Here is an 18,659-nt window from a genome sequence, read left to right on the forward strand (position 1 = left end):
ACAATGGTACCTACAAGCTTGTTAGAGGTGGCTCTAGGATATCCCTGTTTGAAAGGAAAGAACTTTTTAAAATTAAAAGATCTAAACAAATCTAGGTTGTTATAATAGTAGTGAGTACCAATCAACAAGCTTTTTAAAGTGCTTATTATGTGCCAACGGACTGTGCTAAGTGCTAGGGATAAAAAGATAATGAATGAAACACTATCTACTCACATTGAGTTTAATTTCCAAAGGGAAAAACAAGGACAGAAATAAGTATGTAAAAATTAGATATAAAGAGAATAAACAGTTTTATTTCCTTGATCCCAAAGTGATTGGTTTAGGAATCTTGTTATATAGCTTGGTTTTACTATTTCAAGGACTCTTTCCTCTTTTTTGCAAAATGATAGATTTAGATTAGAACAGAGATTTGTCATGGATCTTTGGCAGTCTGGTGAAGTTTGTGAGTTCCTTCTCAGAACAGTATTTTTCAAGGCATAAAATAAAATGCATAGAATTCCAAAGGAAGTGATTTATATTGAAATGTAGTTATCAAAATTTTAAAGAAAGTTCACAGAACCTAGAACTCCCTAACTCTTATGATCTTTAAAGGCCTTATTAGATCTGAATCCAAGTCCCAAAGAGTTCACTTTGTGTCTCTCAGTGTTGTTTTCATTCTGAGCTTTAAGAGTCTTATCACACTGAGGTCCAGGAAGGACTCAGGTACTCCTAGGAAGACTTTGCTCTATTTTTTGCTGGCATCAATTCTGGTTAATTTTCTGCTGTTCTTTGTGTTAGAATTCTTACAAGGTGCTAAGTCACTGGAATCGATAGAGACAATAATTATCTAATTTAGCATGGTACTTAACAGTTCTCTAGTTCACTAATGTACTTAGTACTTATTAGAGTTCCACAAGATTCACACCTCTAAGAGAGCATATATAAAGAGGATACCACTAAAGGACAAGCCCACGCTTGGAGGCAGAGACAGATTCATTCCATCTTCCACCTTTGTGCTGGCTGGAGGCTGAAGCTGGCAGAGACAAAGGATTAGCAACAGGAGCTCTTGGAACCAAGGAGAGAGATGGGCCTCTAAGAAAGCTAACCAGGCCCAAGGGAGGAGATAATAAAAGATTTGGACTTTAACTCCTGGCTGCATTTAGGGTTATCACTTTAGAGAAGAACATTACACTTTGCAATATTTCCTACTCTTCGGAGCATCATCTTCTAGTTGATATACTCTAACAACTTTTGAGGATAAACCCACAGCTGACCCTCATAATGAGAGCCTTTTGTATCTTGGCCAGTGATCACACCTGTTTTGTCATAGACTTTTAGTCCTGAGGTTCTTGTTTAAGGATATCTCTTGGTTCTTCCACTTTGCCCACACTAGTTCACTGACTTCTCTCTGGCTTTGCCTTCAGCCAGTGTCACCATCCTTGCTTCTTCCCTGCCTCTGCAATTTTCTCTGAATCAACACAGAGACTTGCTTAGGAATAGTGTTTTGTTTCCCTTTTTGACATATCCTTACTAGGGAATCTTTCCTTTAAGAGCTGGCTTCCATCTTACCACTGATTGGACATGACTTCTGATCTTGCATTAGACAGACCTGTATTTCTGCCAAATTTGTTTTGCCTTTTGGAGAAGTTGAAGTGTCTTTTCCCAATAAATCCATACCTTGGTGCTCCAGAGGTACCAGACTGCCCCAGATGATCTTTGGTTCACTGCCATGAGCAATCATTTAAAACTGTGCACAGGAAGCAAAAAGCTTGGAACAGCCAATTTCTAGAATGTTGTTATGGACCATTACGGGACCATAGATTTAGAGCTAGAAGAGAGCACAGAGGTCAATCAGTTCAGCTCCTTCAATTTTCAGACCCAGAGCAGATAAGTGACTTACTCACAGTCAATCAGAGACAAAATGGAAGCACCAGGTTATTAACCCACTTCTCCTTAACTTCAAATTCAACATTCTTTTCACTACATTATGTGGTTTTTCACAGTGCAAATCTGATTATTTTTCAAGTGGGCAAAAAAAGAGAAGGTATCTCATTTCCTTTTGGTAGTATGGGAAATAAAGCTCCACATTTCATTTGTGTGAAAAGGATGGACAGAGAGACAATGGGAGAATCAAAGGATGAAGAAGATTGGGTTACATGGCTTAAATATGATTAATAGTCTAACATTTTGAATGAATTTGACCAGGTTATATTAAATACTTTTTATAAGTTTAATAGATTCTTATGAATAGTTGTCAAAATCAAAGGCTATTTTTTTTTCCTTTTTCCCCCTTATGTGGAAACTATTTTGATTTAACTCTAAGTTAAAAAAATATAAAAATTTCTTAACATTGGTCTAGATTTCACTGGTGTATATTTAATAATCATAAATTTTACTAAAACTTAATATTCATAAAATTCAATCTGTCATTTAATGCTTTTCAGAGACAACTCCATCTTACTATTTCAGATTTGTTCTTCTTACTTCCTTTCACATACTGTGTTCCTGCCAAACTGACCTCCTTACTGTTCCTTGAACTCTGTGTTCTTTCACACATTCTTCTTCCAAGTACAGGCAGGCTGTTCTCCACTTTGGAGTGCTTTCTCACCTTTGCCTCTTAGAATCCTTATCTACTTTCAAGGCTTGTTTTAGGTGTTACTTCTTAAAATGATCCTTATCCTCCTCATTTTCATTTTTCATTTTTTCTCCAGCCTTATAGGATCCAGATAGGAAAGGAGTAAACCTGTGATAATTAAAGTTGGTAGGTCTTGATGATCCAAGGGATTAAGGCTAGATCTCTATTCCTCATGCAATGATGCCTCTCATGTTGAATTCATGTCATGCTGTGAATTCAGATATTATATTTAATTGTCCTTTTTATATATTTTTCACCCTGATAGAATGTAATGTAAACTACTTGAGGCTAAGAATTGATTTTGGATTGATTTATCTTTATATCACTAATACCTCATTACCAGATATTGAACATTTTAGGTATTTAATGTCTTTTAAAAAATTGAACTGAATTGAGCTAACCAGTCAGAAATTTGCCTACTCTTTATGAAGTTAGAAACCAAATTCTTCCTATTTGTGAATTTCTGGAAAACTAGGAATGATACTTATATTTAGCTTTTCAACTTAGTTTATTTGCTTTTTTTTTTTTTTTTTTTTTGAATTACTGAGAAAACTCAGCAACTGCAGGTATAGTCAATTATTTTCCATCCTGTTAACTGAAATATTATTCCCCTGACAAAGGGAGATGTGTGTGTGTGTGTGTGTACACTTTTGCATTTAGATATTGAAATGACTTTACAGATTTCATGTATATTTTCTCATATTTCTTTTAAAATTTTTATTTTCTTGTAGTTAACAGCGAGGTCACTGCCATCTGTGCAATCTGATGAACGACTTCAACCTCTTCTTAATCACCTCAGGTAATTAAAAAATACTTCCTCATTGTACTGATAAAAGAGATTTATTTTAAAGTAGTATTAAGACATTTTAATTTTGTGAGCAATGAGAAGTCTCAAAAATATAAAGGAAAAAAAAAGTAATTATTACACAATATGTGCCAGACACTCTCCTAAATGCTGGAAATACAAATACAAGCAAAATGACAGTCCCTGCTCTCAAGGAACTTATATTCTTATGGGGTGAAAACATCATGTGAAAGGAAGGTGAAGGAACAAGGGGAATGCCTTAAGACAGAGCAAGGAAGGGAATGAAGCTTGGCCAGACTAGACTTTTCCTTATAATAAAGATAAATGAAGGCAGAGTGGACTCCTTAGGCGAAGAAACCAAGGAGGTAAAAGGATGGTGAGAACCCTTCAAAGGCTGAGAATGAGAGAACAGTTGTATCTTGATAGTAGCAAAGTCCAGTTTATTTTCCTTTGCTGTCACAATTCAATTTTAAGTAATCTTTATGTTTTTAATTCCTCATTCTTTAATGTTGTTACTAAATTCCAAGCATTGTAGAATATTCTTTAAAGTTATTAAGGACTGCACTATTAGATGATGAAATTAAACTAAAATAGGTAGGTAGAATCAGCCAAGACTTGAGAAAGATTTTGAAGGGAAATCACATTTGTCTCATCTTCAGGACTCGGATACATTTTTGATCAGATATGTTAAGGAATTAATACAGATATGCTATCTTTTTTTTTATGTAATGTTAGTATTTGGCGGGAACAGGATTAATACCCACCTTCATAAACTAAACATTTTTGCTACATATAGCTGTTATGTTTTGGGAGCACTTGATTTGACTTGAAGCATGTCTCAATCCTTCTTAATAAGGACCAGGGCATATAAGGCATCTACTATATTTTTGTGAAGGTTATGTGATTTGCAAATCATACTGTCACTTTTTTTTTCTTGCAAAACTAGTGGCTTCATAGTGGTTGTCAGATTTAGGTTGTTAATCCCACAGCATCAAAATCTCATCCAATTTTATGGTCCTAGTATACTGTTAATGCTTAGTTATTGTTAAATCTTGATGGATTTCCCCTTCCCCCACTTGGGCATGGTAATTGTCAGCTGGAATTTAGATTAACTACTGACACTTCTCTTCAGGTCCTTGAAACTTGCACATACTGTACATTTATTTTGGGTTTTCATCCTCTGTGGAGTTCATTTACCATTGGTTGCTAAGCAACCATGGCAAGATGCTACATGTAATATTCACCAACTGAAGTTGCTTTTATTATTATTACTAAACTAAATGTTTTTCCACTTTATTACTATGTCTGAAACTTCTCTGGGCAGGGTGGTAGATGAGGTGTGTAGTTTGACATTTACTATGCTTCAAAGTAACCTTGTGATATGACTTTCCAACTCAGTGTGTCTTTTGGTTGCCCTATATTTAAAAAATAAAAAAATGTCACTTTTTTATTACTACTAGCATTCAGGTCAATTAGACAAAAAACATTGCATTTGACTTTATAGAATCTATTGATAATCACATTAGGGATGTAATTTAAATAAATTATCTTCAAGGAATAGACTTTATAGTAGGATACTGCTGAGATCAGTATTTTGTCCAGGGTTATTTCATAACTCTAATGATCAGAGAGAGATAGAGATGATGAATAGCATACTAATTAAACTTGCCAGTGAAACTAATTTGGGCAACATAAATACAGTGAAAACTGAAGTAATAAAATACATTGTCTAAGTCACTTTTCAATAGTAAGTTAGATACTTAGGCCTAGAGTACCCTCATTATCTATGATACCAGGTATATTATTTTGCAAACACTAAAGGATGTGAATATTTTTCACATAAGTCTAATCTTCTGGTTTAAATTTAGCCTTGCAAATTGGATTAAGCTCTTATCTTACTACTAGGGAGTGGCAGGATTCAGGAGAAGCTGACTTGATTTCTGTGGCCTGTAGAATGGAATAACTCAAGTACATTATTCACAAATGAGGAGTCATGAAACAGTTACTTTTGTGCAGGAATAGTTTCCATATATTAATTTGGGAAGTTAAATAAAAAAATTTTGCTTTTTATGTTTTATGTGTAATTTTTTCCTTTTCTCTGCCCACAAAAAATGAGACAGGAGGCAATCATTGTTTTACATATATATATGTTTATATAAATGTCTATTTAAAATAATCAGAAATATATGATTAAAGGCTTAATTTAATAATAAAACTTCAGAATTTATGTTTTTTTTTGGCCAAGATATAAAAAAATAGGCATTTTTATTTAAAATTCAACTGCACAGAACTATAAATCAGAATGTAGGGATTATATTTCATCCCCTTTATTTTACTCATGAAACTCAGGACCAAGATCGATCAGGTAGTAAATTAATAAAACTATGATTTTGAATCTAACTTTCCTAGCTTCAAAACTAAAACTCTCTGTAGCTCTTTGGGTTTCTCATATACATTTTGGTCCTCATTTTGTGAATTGTTTATTCTTTGTGGAAAAGAGCCATTTATTTTTATATTGCTTGATTGGCTATTTTCACTTAGTCATATGCAAGACTGATACAGCAATTAAATATCATTTCCACTGTTTTGGAATCAAAATGAAATAGGATTTAGCAGGCATGTAAATACAGCCTGTGATTTGATACCTTGTCAGTTTCATTAATTAGATCCACAAAAACACGATGTCAGACAAAATATCCACAAATAAGAGCAACAACAAAAATATGGAGCAAAGCAGTTCTACTGGAATAGATCTAAACGGAGCTAGAGCTATTAGGGGATCTGCCTGTTCTACCACAAGGCAGCCATTTCTTTCATATGTGATATTTAGGTGGTAGTGGAGGAGGATCAGGAGGAAGAAGCTAGTTAGCTGTAGCTCAATTATAGGATGCTGGAAGGTAGGGCCAAACTCATGAATTCCCAGATATATAATTTAGGAACCACAAATGAAAGAGAACTCATCAGGAATTAATGTAATACCCCGCCTCTTTTGTTAGATCTATATAGTATGATGTGCATAAAATTGTGCATGTTTTCCTAGGAAACTTTGTGTAGCAAATTCTGTGAAACTAGATTTCCTTTGTTGTTCATGTATTGAAGTTTTTACTCTGATTCCTTGGCCTTTTATCTTCACCTACTTCTTGAACTCTGGATTTTGCCATTCATGCCTCCCTTCCTTCTTCCTTCCTTCCTCCCTTCCTCCCTTCCTCCCTTCCTCCCTTCCTTCCTCCCTTCCTTCCTCCCTTCCTTCCTCCCTTCCTTCCTCCCTTCCTCCCTTCCTCCCTTCCTTCCTTCCTCCCTCCCTTCCTCCCTTCCTCCCTTTCTCCCTTTCTCCCTTCCTTCCTCCCTTCCTTCCTCCCTTCCTTCCTCCCTTCCTCCCTTCCTCCCTTCCTTCCTTCCTCCCTCCCTTTCTCCCTTTCTCCCTTCCTCCCTTCCTTTTTCCTTCCCTCCCTCCCTCCATTTCTTTTTACTTCTCTTCTTAGATTTCACTCCAATGCTTGACCATTGACTAGTTTGTCATTACCAGTTCAAGACTTCTGACTCCTTTGTTAGTGGGATTTTTTGAATTCAGATCTTTTCTCAGTGGCTTCAGGTTCTGCAATTCCTATTTCTGGGCCTTTGCACCAGTTTTCCTCCATGCCTCTCTCTTTTCTCCTTGTCGCTAATAGAATATATTCGTTTCCTTCAATACTAAGTACAAGTGCGTCTTCCTACAAAAATAGCTCTCAACCTTTTTGTGCCCTTCGTACACATTGACATTTAGTAACCATTTTTGTATCCCCTTTTAATATGAAAAGAAGAAAATTTTAGAATTTATCATTGGGCACATAAGAAACAAAATTCTTGAGTTCATTTCAATAGAATAATATAATTATTTACCAAATAGTCTGTCTAGAGAAGTTTCTTGTATTTCCTGGTGATGTGATGCCTCAAGTTGAAATCCTACACGAAGCCCTCATCTTTTCCCATTTGCTAGCTTTCCCTTCTTTTTCATTATTTTGTGTATATTTTATGTTTATTTGTACATATTACAGACCAATGGAATGTAAAAACCTTGAACACCTAGGACACAGCCAGCCCAGTGCCTGGCACATAACAGATGTTTAATAAATACTTGTGGAATTGAATTGAAGTGAATTTTTTCCAGTTTCAGTGTATGATAGATCTTTCTTATAGGTGGGTCCAAGAAAAACAGAAGTATTGAGTAAAAGAAGTAGAAGAAAGTTAGCCTGAAGATATTTCAGTATATATATTTGGGATGTTATGATAGGCTTTGATTGTAATGCTTTAACTCATTTTAGTCAAGATTTAAATTTTGTGGGGTAAAACTTAAAGGTTATATTTTATTTGTTAGATTTTAATGCATGATGACTTTGATAGCAAATATTTTGTTTGACTTGAGTGCTTCTTCTTGGATTTTTATCACTGTGATTGTTTTTGTGAACTTATTTTTTTTCTAATTTAGTGGGTCATTTGATTGAAATGTAGAGATTGGTACTGGACTTGTGCTTTAATTGTCATAGGGAATTTTCGTGAGAGGAAACTCCTTCCATTGGATGTATAGATATATCCAGGACTTCCTCTGCAATTTGTAATCCTTAAACTTGAGTACTGAGAAGTTAAATTATTTTCTCAAAGTCATGCATTCCATTATATATCAGAGGCAGAACTTGAACCCAAGTCATCCTGGATTCAAGGACAGCTCTATATCCATTATGCCATGTGGTCTCCATAGTTAATATGTACATGTACTTATTATTTTCCCTAGGAAAAGCATTGCAAAAAAATTAAAAAAAAGTTTTACTTAATGAGTTTAATTTTCAGAATATCTATCATATTGATACTTAGAATATTTTCATTTTAAAATTAACTGTCATTAAATTTAAATCAGAAAATCACTTGGGTATTCCTTTGCTTGTTGAAATAAGTATGAAAGAATGATGTGATGTAGAGAAGTTTGGAGGTGGTGAGAACTCCAATTAGTGGAACCTAAAACCTCATTAATGTGATCTTCATGTTCCTGTTATTTCTCAGGGCCTTTTTTCCCACTTATTTCCATTTATTGTTAGTGCCTTGAATTATTTCTGTTTCTGTTTGTATTTTGAGAAGATTATATCTCCATGGTTATTGTGAAAACTTTTCAGATCCAATAATACTAAATTAGGAAGAATGTATTCTTTTCCATTAGCAGTTATATATATTACATATACATTGAGATACAAATGTACAAGAAATGATACAAACCTATTTAGGATAGCTTGTGTCAGTCACTAGCATTCCCTTTAAGAATCCATTGCTTAGTGACCCTAAGCAAGTCATTTAAACCTCTTAGTGATCCTGGCAGTTCTCTAAAATGATAAATTACCAAGTAGTTGCCGATATGTTTTGACAGAGGGAGCTTCCTTATCAGTGACTCTTCTTATTAACTTCCTACCTCCCCAAATACCACACAAAAACTTGCTAAGCATGGTAATTGGTGCCCTAACATTTTATAATTTAGAAGCATTATGGTAAGAGCATTGTACTAGAAGTCTGAAGATTAGTTTGAAGTAACTTTCTTGGAAAGCCTCAATTTCCTCATTTATAAAATGGGGATATTACTTGTATTAGTTACCTTATAGTACTGATGCTGTTTGAGTAGTCTAGATTAGTGTCTATAAGAGAGTTGTTAAGAATCCCCTTTAAATCGGCCACAGGTTTTAGGAGTGAAAGAATTCATTCATTCCCGAATTATTAGTTGCAAAATGAAAGTTTATCGTTAGCTAGAAATAAGTTTATGAAGAGACTGATTTCTATAGTGGCAGAACTATGGACAATGGAGTTTTGCACTGAGAATGCAGTTTTCAGTGGACAGAAGGTCCTGGCATGAAAGGGAGCTACCATGGTCCATCTGCAAAAGACCTTCTTTGAAGGAAGACAGTATATATTGGGAGTCTTGGTAGAGGCTGGGACAGCCCGAGAAGGTCAGACCTGGTGGGGGCTAGGATAGCCCAAGTTGGCTCATCTACAAGCTGGGTTTCAGTTTGAACTGGAATTTGAATAGAAGATCTTTAAATGAATAGGCTTGGAATTCTTTCACTCATACTGAATCAGCCCCATGTAGATAATAGAATGAAATTGTTTGTCAACTTTCCCTTGGGTGGGGTCCCTCACTGAGGCAGAGTTGAAGGAGATTTTCTCCTTCAAGGAGTTTTTGAGTTTTGGGGTCCCTTCTTTAGTACTATAATAAGGAAAGTATAGTAAATTGTAAAGCACTTTATTGATAAGAAATATTTTTGTATTATTCTTAAGTAATAAAACTGGTATTTTGGGGAATATGCCATTTAAAAGGAAAGAGAGAATAAACATAGACATTTGCAAATGCACAGAGATAATAAAAACAGCACGTCAGTTACAGATGCCTGGTAAGTTTCCAGTTGTTGGGAAGACAGGAAGATTGGCTTAGTTGGGGGAGGAATGTAGGAAGAGGAAAGGTTGGAGGGAAAAAAACAAAACAAAACTTGAGATTTAGTGATTAAAAGGTATTACTAACTTCTGAAAAAGCAATTCAGTAAATTTGACAGGGTCAAAATCTAGGTGACAAGGTGACAAATATAAGAAATGAATAGTCATAGAATAGGCGAGTCAGAAGACCTGGATTTTAAACCTGGCTCTCCCATTTATTCTGTCTTTGAACAAAATCACTTAACCTCTGTTGCTGCCATTTGTAGAATAAAGGCAAGGTGGTTTCCGAGGTCCCTTCTAGCTCAAAATCTATGAATTCCTGTTAATTAGTGGAAGTATAAAGTGTAATCTCTTTTTTTCCTAGAAGCTTAACACTAAATGGGAGGACAATTAGAAGGCAATACTTGTGGGGATGGCAGAGCAAGTATTCTCAACTCTTTTTTTTTTTTTTAATAGCTAAGATTGGACTAGAAGCAATTTTATTTTTATTTTTATTCATTTATTTATTTTTTTTTTTTTGCTGAGACAATTGGAGTTAAGTGACTTGCCCAGGATCACACAGCTATTAAGTGTCTGAGACCAGATTTGAACTCAGGGTTCTGGGCTTCAGGGCTGGTGCTCTATCTACTGTCCCACCTAGCTACTCTTAGAAGCATATTTTTCAAAATGAGTTTTGGTCAGTAATCAATCAAACTGGGAATAGTCAATGCTGCATAGATTTGTTTTTTTGTTTTAAAAGTGGATGGGAAGGCAATGGAGGGATGTTTGTTTTTGGTCTTTTAAATTTATTAGGTCTTTTTAAATCTATTCAGTTCTTATAGAATACCCAATGAAGCCATATAGAATACTCAATAAAACTAAGAGCTTAAATGTAAAAAGCTATCAGAACTTACTTTGATTGTTCTAGATATTTTAAGAGTACACTTAATGGACATTTAATGAGAACAGGGAAATGCTCACAAATGATTTTCTATAGTAGACAACTTGTTTATTTATTTATTTTTATTATAGCTTTTTATTTACAAGATATATGCATGGGTAATTTTTCAGCATTGACCCTTGCAAAACCTTCTGTTCCAACTTTTCCCCTCCTTCCTCCCACCCCCTCCCCTAGATGGCAGGTAGACCAATACATGTTAAATATGTAAAAGTATATGTTAAATACAATATATCCATCCAACATGTCCATATAGTTATTTTGCTGCACAAGAAAAATCAGACTTAGAAATAAGGTAAAAATAACCTGAGAAGGAAATCAAAATGCAAGCAGACAAAAACAGAGGGAGTGGAAATGGTATGTTGTGGTTCACACTCATTTCCCTGAGTTCTTTCACTGGGTGTAGCTGGTTCTCTTCACTATTGAACAAATGGAACTGATTTGGTTCATCTCATTGTTGAAGAGAGCCATGAGTAGACAACATTGTTATACAATTGATTGAAAGGTGTTAAGGATCCAAAATCTGTGTTTATTATTTATTTAAATTATAAAAAAGCATTTGAATATAGAACTATGCCTCAAGTATGACTATATTGTGAATACCCTTTGATTTAGTTATACTATTAGGTATATACCCTAAAGAGATCAAAGAAAACGAAAAGATCTATTTGTAAAAACATGTTTATAGCAACTCTTTTTATTATAGCAAAGAACTTAAAACAAAAGGAATGTCCATTAATTGGGGAGTGGTTGAACAAATTATGGTATATGAATATAATATGATATTAATGTAGGAAATGATGAAAAGGGCAATTTCAAAGGTACTTGAGAGACATGTATCAATTGATTCAAGGTGAAGTGAGAAGATTACAAAATAAAAACAGCTCTGAAATGGAAAAATACTGTGGAAAGACTTAACTCTGTTCAATGTAATGACAATTCATAACTCCAGAGGTCTTAATGAGGAATCATGCCCCCTACTTCCTGTAACCGGTAGGATAATCAAAAGATTCAGAATTAGACATAATTTAAGAAAGGCAAATGTGTAGGTTTATTTTGCTTGATCAATGATATGCTTCATTTAATAAGGATTATGCTCGCTTTTTTTTTTTTTTTTTAACGGGAATCTGGGGTTTGTAGGGGAAAAGAGAATCAAGAAAAACATCCCCTTACCTCCCCCAAAGAAAGGAAGCATTATTTTAAGTGCACAAAAGAGAACAGAAGAAAGTTCAGAAAGAAATACAAGAATAGCTTTGAAAGTAATTTGTTGAATATTTTAAGAAAAAAGCCAATTGTACGTAATGTAGAGATTTATATTTTGACATATAATCCTCCTTTTTCTGTTCTCCTTTGTATTTAGAAATGTTCTCTTTTTTTGGAGTTTGGTAAATTAGAGTTTTTTTTTTTTTTAAATGATAAAGAAGAGGAAAAGACCATTTGATTTGGTATTCTATCAGTCATTTAGTTCTTACTGATGTTATAGAATAAATGATGTTTAAGTGCTCAGGATATACAAATCAAAGTAAAAAAAATTAGTCTCTGTCCTCAAGGAGGAGGGACAACATGAAATAAAGAAATGAGTCTTAAGCATGTCCATGGCAAATGGAAGGTGAGCACTAGGAAAGAGTTCCTTCAGAAGTTGAGATTTGAGCTAAATCCTGAAGGAAACCCAGGAAACGAAAAACTTTCTCAAAGAGTTTAGTTATAAAAGGCAGTGGTAGAGATACAGGACATTTCTAGTGGACATGGTGGGAGCAAGTGAGGGTTTTTAAAGAAGAGACATGGATATTTTTGGAGGAAGCAGGGAAGCTGTAGATAAAGTGAGATTGAAGGTAATCTGGGAATGATAGTTGTGAAAGGGTGCATATCTTGTCAAGGAGAAGGGACTACTCCTTCATCTGAGATCTGAGTCAAGGATGAGATGCTAGAGAATATGTCTGAATGACTTCAGGTTTGTCAGTGGTGTATGAGGTGAGGTCCTCAACTGGGAGGATAGGTGGGAGGGGCTTATACTAATACTATTCCATAATTTGGTTAGCCATTCTTCTTACTTGGAAATTTTAGGAGAGATGAGAATGATTGGAATAGTCTTTGTGGAGAATGGAATAGCAAACTGAGTAGAATTGAGATTAGATAATAGAAATTTATAGTAACATAGTTTTGTGGTTTTCCTCCAAATCTGTTCAGCAAACATGAATTGGAGCAAATGAGGTAGGTAGTAGAAGTAATCCAGGATTGATTTTTGGGCAAGGCATGATAGATGATAGGAAAAAGGACCCAAGGATAGTGAAAGATAGTGTAGATCGAGAGGTCAAGATAGAGAAGGGAGGAGAATATGTTTGCTGTAGCTTTTATAGCTTGGGAGAGAACAGAGGGAGAGAATGAAAGTCATGATGAGCATAATGTTGACTTTTATATAGGAAAAGAAGGAATTTTTTTTTTTAATATGATCAGATAAAAGAATTTCAGAACTCTTAAATAAGAAAATGGGTGTGTAATTCTAAATGCTGACAGGATCAAATAAGTGTGTGACCTTCTCCGTATGTATGAGATAGAATGGAGGAACAGGTAATATGAATTGAGTAGATGTAGAAAATGAGAAGTTTTTAAGTATTTAAAGGAAAATCTATATATGTCAAAGTTTTCTAATAATAGAGGTATGAGATGAAGAGGAGAAAGATTGTGAATCAAGCATTGAATTTCTTGAGGGAAAGAGAAGAATATCCTAGTAGAGGAAAGGAATCTATAAATTACAGTGTCTGTGATATATATTGGGTGATAGTATAGACCTCAGAGGAGGAGTGGTTGCTTAGATAAGTGGGTAGATGTAGTTTGGAAGTATCCAAGAGGATCAAGACTGATGAGGGAAATGGTATTATCAGGTGACTTCATTGAAGACCTGAAGATAGAAAGAGTGAGAAAGGAAGACTTTAAGATTAAGGGAAGTCTTAAAATTATATAATAGGTAAGCAGAGGGAACAATGGAAAATATAGTCTGTTCTGGAATGAGGATATCATGAGGAGAGTTGAGAGGTTTGAAGGAACAGTGAATTGGGGAAGGGATATAGGATTTCTACATTGGTAGCTGGAAATTTAGAGTCATTGAGATGATACACATTTAAGAGGATAGAATCATGCTTACCATAGAAGAATGAGTCCAGGTAATATATTATTGATTGGAGAAAATTCTGTTAAGGGAGATGTAATTGGACTATTCAAGATCCTCTCTTGAAATTAACTTCATGACGAATGGTGACCTTGTGTCATATGAGGCTCTCAGCTATCTACCTTACAGTAGACAGGAGCAGAGGGAAAAATGGGATCCAGGATAGGAGATAAGGTTGCTTTACCTGTTTTAAGGCTCAGAAGGTAGAAAAGGTCTTTCTGGGTGAGGTCCCAGCTGCTAGAGAGAATTTTGAGGAAGAGTCTGAAGGGAGAGAAAATATAAGCCTATTCTTCATAATTAATATTTGAATGAATATATGAATACATGAAGATTACATAAGATTAAGTGACAGAATGGCAGAGAGAACTTTCTTTAATGACTCGCTTATCTTCAGTATCAAATGAGGCATGTAATAGGAAGAGCTAGACAGGTCTGTATGTTTACCTTTGTCTTGGAGGATATTCTGCAAAGGCTTTAAAGTGGAAAAAAAATTTGCCATAGATGATGAAGTCCTCCACTTGCTTCCGTTTGCAGAAGACAGTGGGGCAGCTTGGTGGAATAGAGTGGACCTGGACCTGGAGTCAGGAAGACCTGAGTTTATATAGCGTCTCAGATACTTACTTATTGTGTCACCTTGGATAAATCACTTAAACTCTGCTTGTTCCAGTTTCCTCATCTGTTAAATAGTCTTTATAATAGAACTTTGTCTCCCAAGGTAGTTGTGAAATAATATTTGTAAAGCCTTTTGCAAATTTTAAAACATTATACAAATGCTAGTGATGATCTTGGTGGAAATGATTAAACGGACTTTGATTGCAACAAATCCAAGAATACTATAACAATTTTCCAAATGAGATTCACAGCCACACAAGCCAAGAAATATCTATTAAAAATGCCTGCTATGTGTAAGATGCTATATTGGGACTAGGCATATGTGGTACAAAGGCAAAAATGAAACACTGCTTATATTCAGGAAAAACCAGGTAAATGAAGACTTCATGTTGTTCATTGTACAGTATGCAGTTGGACTTTGTCTGTCTGTAAGATCTTTAAAAGGGCTGTTAAAAATTCTCCAGTTTAATGCTTTCATTTTTTTTTTTTAATATATATATATCAGGAAATTGAATCCCAGAGATGTGACTTTTCCAGTGTCATGTATAGGGAGTTGAAATTTGAACTTTACTTCTCTGACTCAAAATCTAGTACTCCATTTCGCTGCATCATGCTTTCATTCGTGGATTGGCACTGTATGGAAACTCTGGCTGGTTCCAGAATTGTTAGAAGGGGAAGAATATTCTGCCTTTAATTGTTATCTAACAATTTAATCAAAAGGAGGGTAAGACAAATAAAGAGAGATAAGAGCTAGTCTTTCTCCATAAGAATTTCTTTACATTTTCTGTGTACTGCATTGCCCCTCTTTCCCCCCAAAATGTATTTTTGGATCTCATTGGAAATCATTATCATTTTGAGAGTGTCACCTGGAGACCAGAAGAATGCGGAGGAATAGGTTGGTGATAGGCTCACTATAGCAGTTTGATGTTGGCGCTTGCTCAAGGCCAAGTGCTCAGCTCTTTGTCAATCATTCTGGAGCTTGCCTGTCTTTTTTCCTGTATTAATCTGTTCAATGCTAGATGATTTTTTTCCTATACTAAATTTTTCTTCCCTCACTGTTAGGCTTCCTTACTATGATTCTTTCCTTTTAGAGAGAGTGTCTGTTACTTATAGTAATAATGTATTTAGCATTAGTTTGTTTTTCTTAAATATAAAATATACAATCAAGGAATGTAGAAAGTCCATCGTGATAATAGGCATATTTATTAGAGGTTGTATGTAACCATGAAAATTATACTTGAATAGAATGGTTAAGTATAGATATTTTAGAGGAAAAGATGGAAATGTTTCTAACTTTGTTAAAATTCATTGTATTTCAGAAGTTTTTAACCTGGATTCCATGAACTTGTTTTAAAAAATATTTTGATAATTATATTTTGATGTAATTGATTTTCTTTATAATCCTGATTTTTTTTTTTTAATTTATAAATACTATTTTGAGAAGACATTTCACTGGACTTCCAGTGGGCTCCCTGCCACAAAAAAAAGTTAAGAATCCTTGGATTAATAGAATATCTGAGAATCACAATAAAAAGAAAAATGTTAATTTCTTAGAGATGAGTGACTATCCCTAAAATAATTAGAAATAGCAAACATACAAAATACATTTTGTGGTTGCTATTCAGCCATACAGTTATATCTAGTCACCCCTTTTTTGAAGTTTTCTTGGTAAAGATGCAAGAGTGGTTTGTTATTTCCTTCACCAGCCAGAATATATTACTTGAAATAAAAATGCATGAAACTGGTAGACGGCCCAAAGTCTTCTGATTTTATTGGTTACATGCACCTTGGGGGTTATACAATTCTTGTCCAATTATATGCCTAATTCATGTTGTTATACTGTACTATATCTGATCATAGTCTGCGGTGGTGTTGTGTTTTTCTAAATTAATACACTTTACAATTTCTGAAAAAAGAATTTCCATTTGATTGAAAACACAGAACCATTGATTGAGTTCTCATTGGAATCACGGCAGGGAAAATCACTGGGGCTAACGCAGGTTGGGTGCCATTTACTAGGGATTTAGCAGCAAAAAGAAACTTATTTCAATTACAGTAGTGACAGCTGTTAAGTGCATTTTTGTGTGATATCTTTCACAGTAGTAAATGATATATTGTAATGCCAGCTTCCGTGATTTCCAGCACACCCAACAAATCCTAACTGCAAGAATTGGGCTTTCAAAAAGTCTGCATGGCATCATTGTGAAAAAATTTATGTGCACACATATACATATATAACAAGACTAAAAACATGCATTAGATAAAATTGTAAAAATAGTGCATACATGCCTGCGTGGGTACATGTATGTGAGTATGCAAAAGAAAAGAATAGTATGCTTTGGTGTATTTTTTACTCCTGAATAATGTAAAATTGTGATTGTGGCCAAAGATGTATGGTTAATGTACAGAAACATTTGTTTCCTTCTAGCAATTGTTTTTCCATTAGTGCTACTCTTTTACCCAGCAGTATTTGACGAGGTTATAGAGGAACATATTATATATTTTATAGGATGGCATAGGAAATTGCAGTTCATTTGGAAAGTTTGTATCAGTCTACTTTTTAAGCAGTGCAAAGTACATTTTTTCCCCGAGGCAGTTGGGGTTAAGTGACTTAATCAGGGTTATAAAGCTGGGATGTGTTAAGCGTCTGAGATCAGATTTGAACTCTGGTCCTCCTGACTAAAGGGCTGATGCTCTATCCACTATATCAACTAGCTGCCCCTAAAATGTAGTTTCTTAATTCTGCTTCTCTTTCTCCTGCCCTCTTCCCAATTTGTTGTTGACACTTTTGTTCTTCCTTTACTGTCTCTGTGTTCATGACAATTTAAAAAATATGGGGTCTGAGCTTTCCAGGAGAAAAAGTTGAATAAATTGTGTAAAGTTTTTCAAGCATAAAGATCCTGAGAAAAGGATTCTAGGGAAAACATGGTAATCTTCCAATAATGGTATTCTTTCCAATAATGTGGTCCCCATTGCATTTACTTTTCATAAAAATATACAAGAGCTAAAGACTAATGAGGGCATCGTAGTGGCTCAGTGGTTAGAATGCCTGTCCAGGAGTCAGGAAAACTCCTCTTCCCAAATTCAAATCTGGTCTCAGACCCTTACAAGCTGTGTGATCTTGGATAAGTAACTTAATCCTGTTTACTTTAGTTTGTCATCTGTAAAATGAGCTGGAGAAGGAAATGGTAACTCATTCCAGTGTCTTTGACAACAAAACCCCTAACAGAGTCATAGAGAGTTGAACAGGGCTAGAAAAAAGACTACACAACAAGAACTGAGATTTGCAAAACATAGGTTTGCAAATATTTTGCATACATTATGTCTTTTCTCTAAAATATTTTCCAATTCTCAACTTTTAAGGCTTATTTATTTATCTCAGCCAATCAGAGCTCCATGGAACTTTATTCATAGAATAGCAGTGAAAGTTTTAAGTTCTTCACTCCAGGGCAAAAAATTTTAGCAAGGGCCCCTAACTATGCTGTGTTAATAGAAGACTGAATACTTCTGCATTAAACAGTAGTAGCCTTCTTTTTTAGAAGACCTCTATTATGTTTTATTTTGTCAATATTTATCATTAAGCCTGGCAAAGAATTCAGCTTTATCTGCTCTCTGGTCATCTTCATGTCACCTGCAGTCTTGGGCTCATCACTTAACTTTTACTGTAGGGCATTGTGCGCCTTTTGGTGCATTTGTTCATAATATCTAGCAGGACCCAGCCTCACTGACTGTACTGTTCTTTCCCCATCTTCATGACATGCTGACATGTGCATTCTCCTTCAATCCCTTTTTACTACCTCTAGCTTAGGAATCTTTTACAAAATCAATACTATCATACCTGAAATGGTGTCTATCAATCATATGCCCAGTGATTACTCTTAACTTATATACTACTTTATAAAGGATTTTATCGCTCATTAGCCCTTACTGTCTTATATGTATTGTTTGTTAAAATGAAAACTTCTTAAGTTCAAGGAGTATTTTGCTTTTGTTTTTATATATATCTTACTTATTTAGTATAATATCTGGCAAGTAATAAATACTTAAATGCTTTCATTTATTTTTTTATCCATTCATTTCT

At 34.7% G+C, this 18,659-nt stretch overlaps 1 protein-coding gene across 1 annotated transcript in view; it reads left to right on the forward strand.

Annotated features, from left to right (window-relative positions):
• The window catches only part of PRIM2 (DNA primase subunit 2), a 373,726-nt gene that overhangs the window by 200,561 nt on the left and 154,506 nt on the right, over positions 1 to 18,659 (forward strand). The window contains exon 8 of the mRNA XM_051997199.1: positions 3,346 to 3,413. Within this exon, the coding sequence (XP_051853159.1) occupies positions 3,346 to 3,413 (68 nt within the window). The remainder of the gene's footprint in view (positions 1 to 3,345; positions 3,414 to 18,659) is intronic.

The sequence above is a fragment of the Antechinus flavipes genome, chromosome 4 (genome assembly GCF_016432865.1).
Source record: "Antechinus flavipes isolate AdamAnt ecotype Samford, QLD, Australia chromosome 4, AdamAnt_v2, whole genome shotgun sequence".
Classification (NCBI taxonomy): domain Eukaryota; kingdom Metazoa; phylum Chordata; class Mammalia; order Dasyuromorphia; family Dasyuridae; genus Antechinus; species Antechinus flavipes.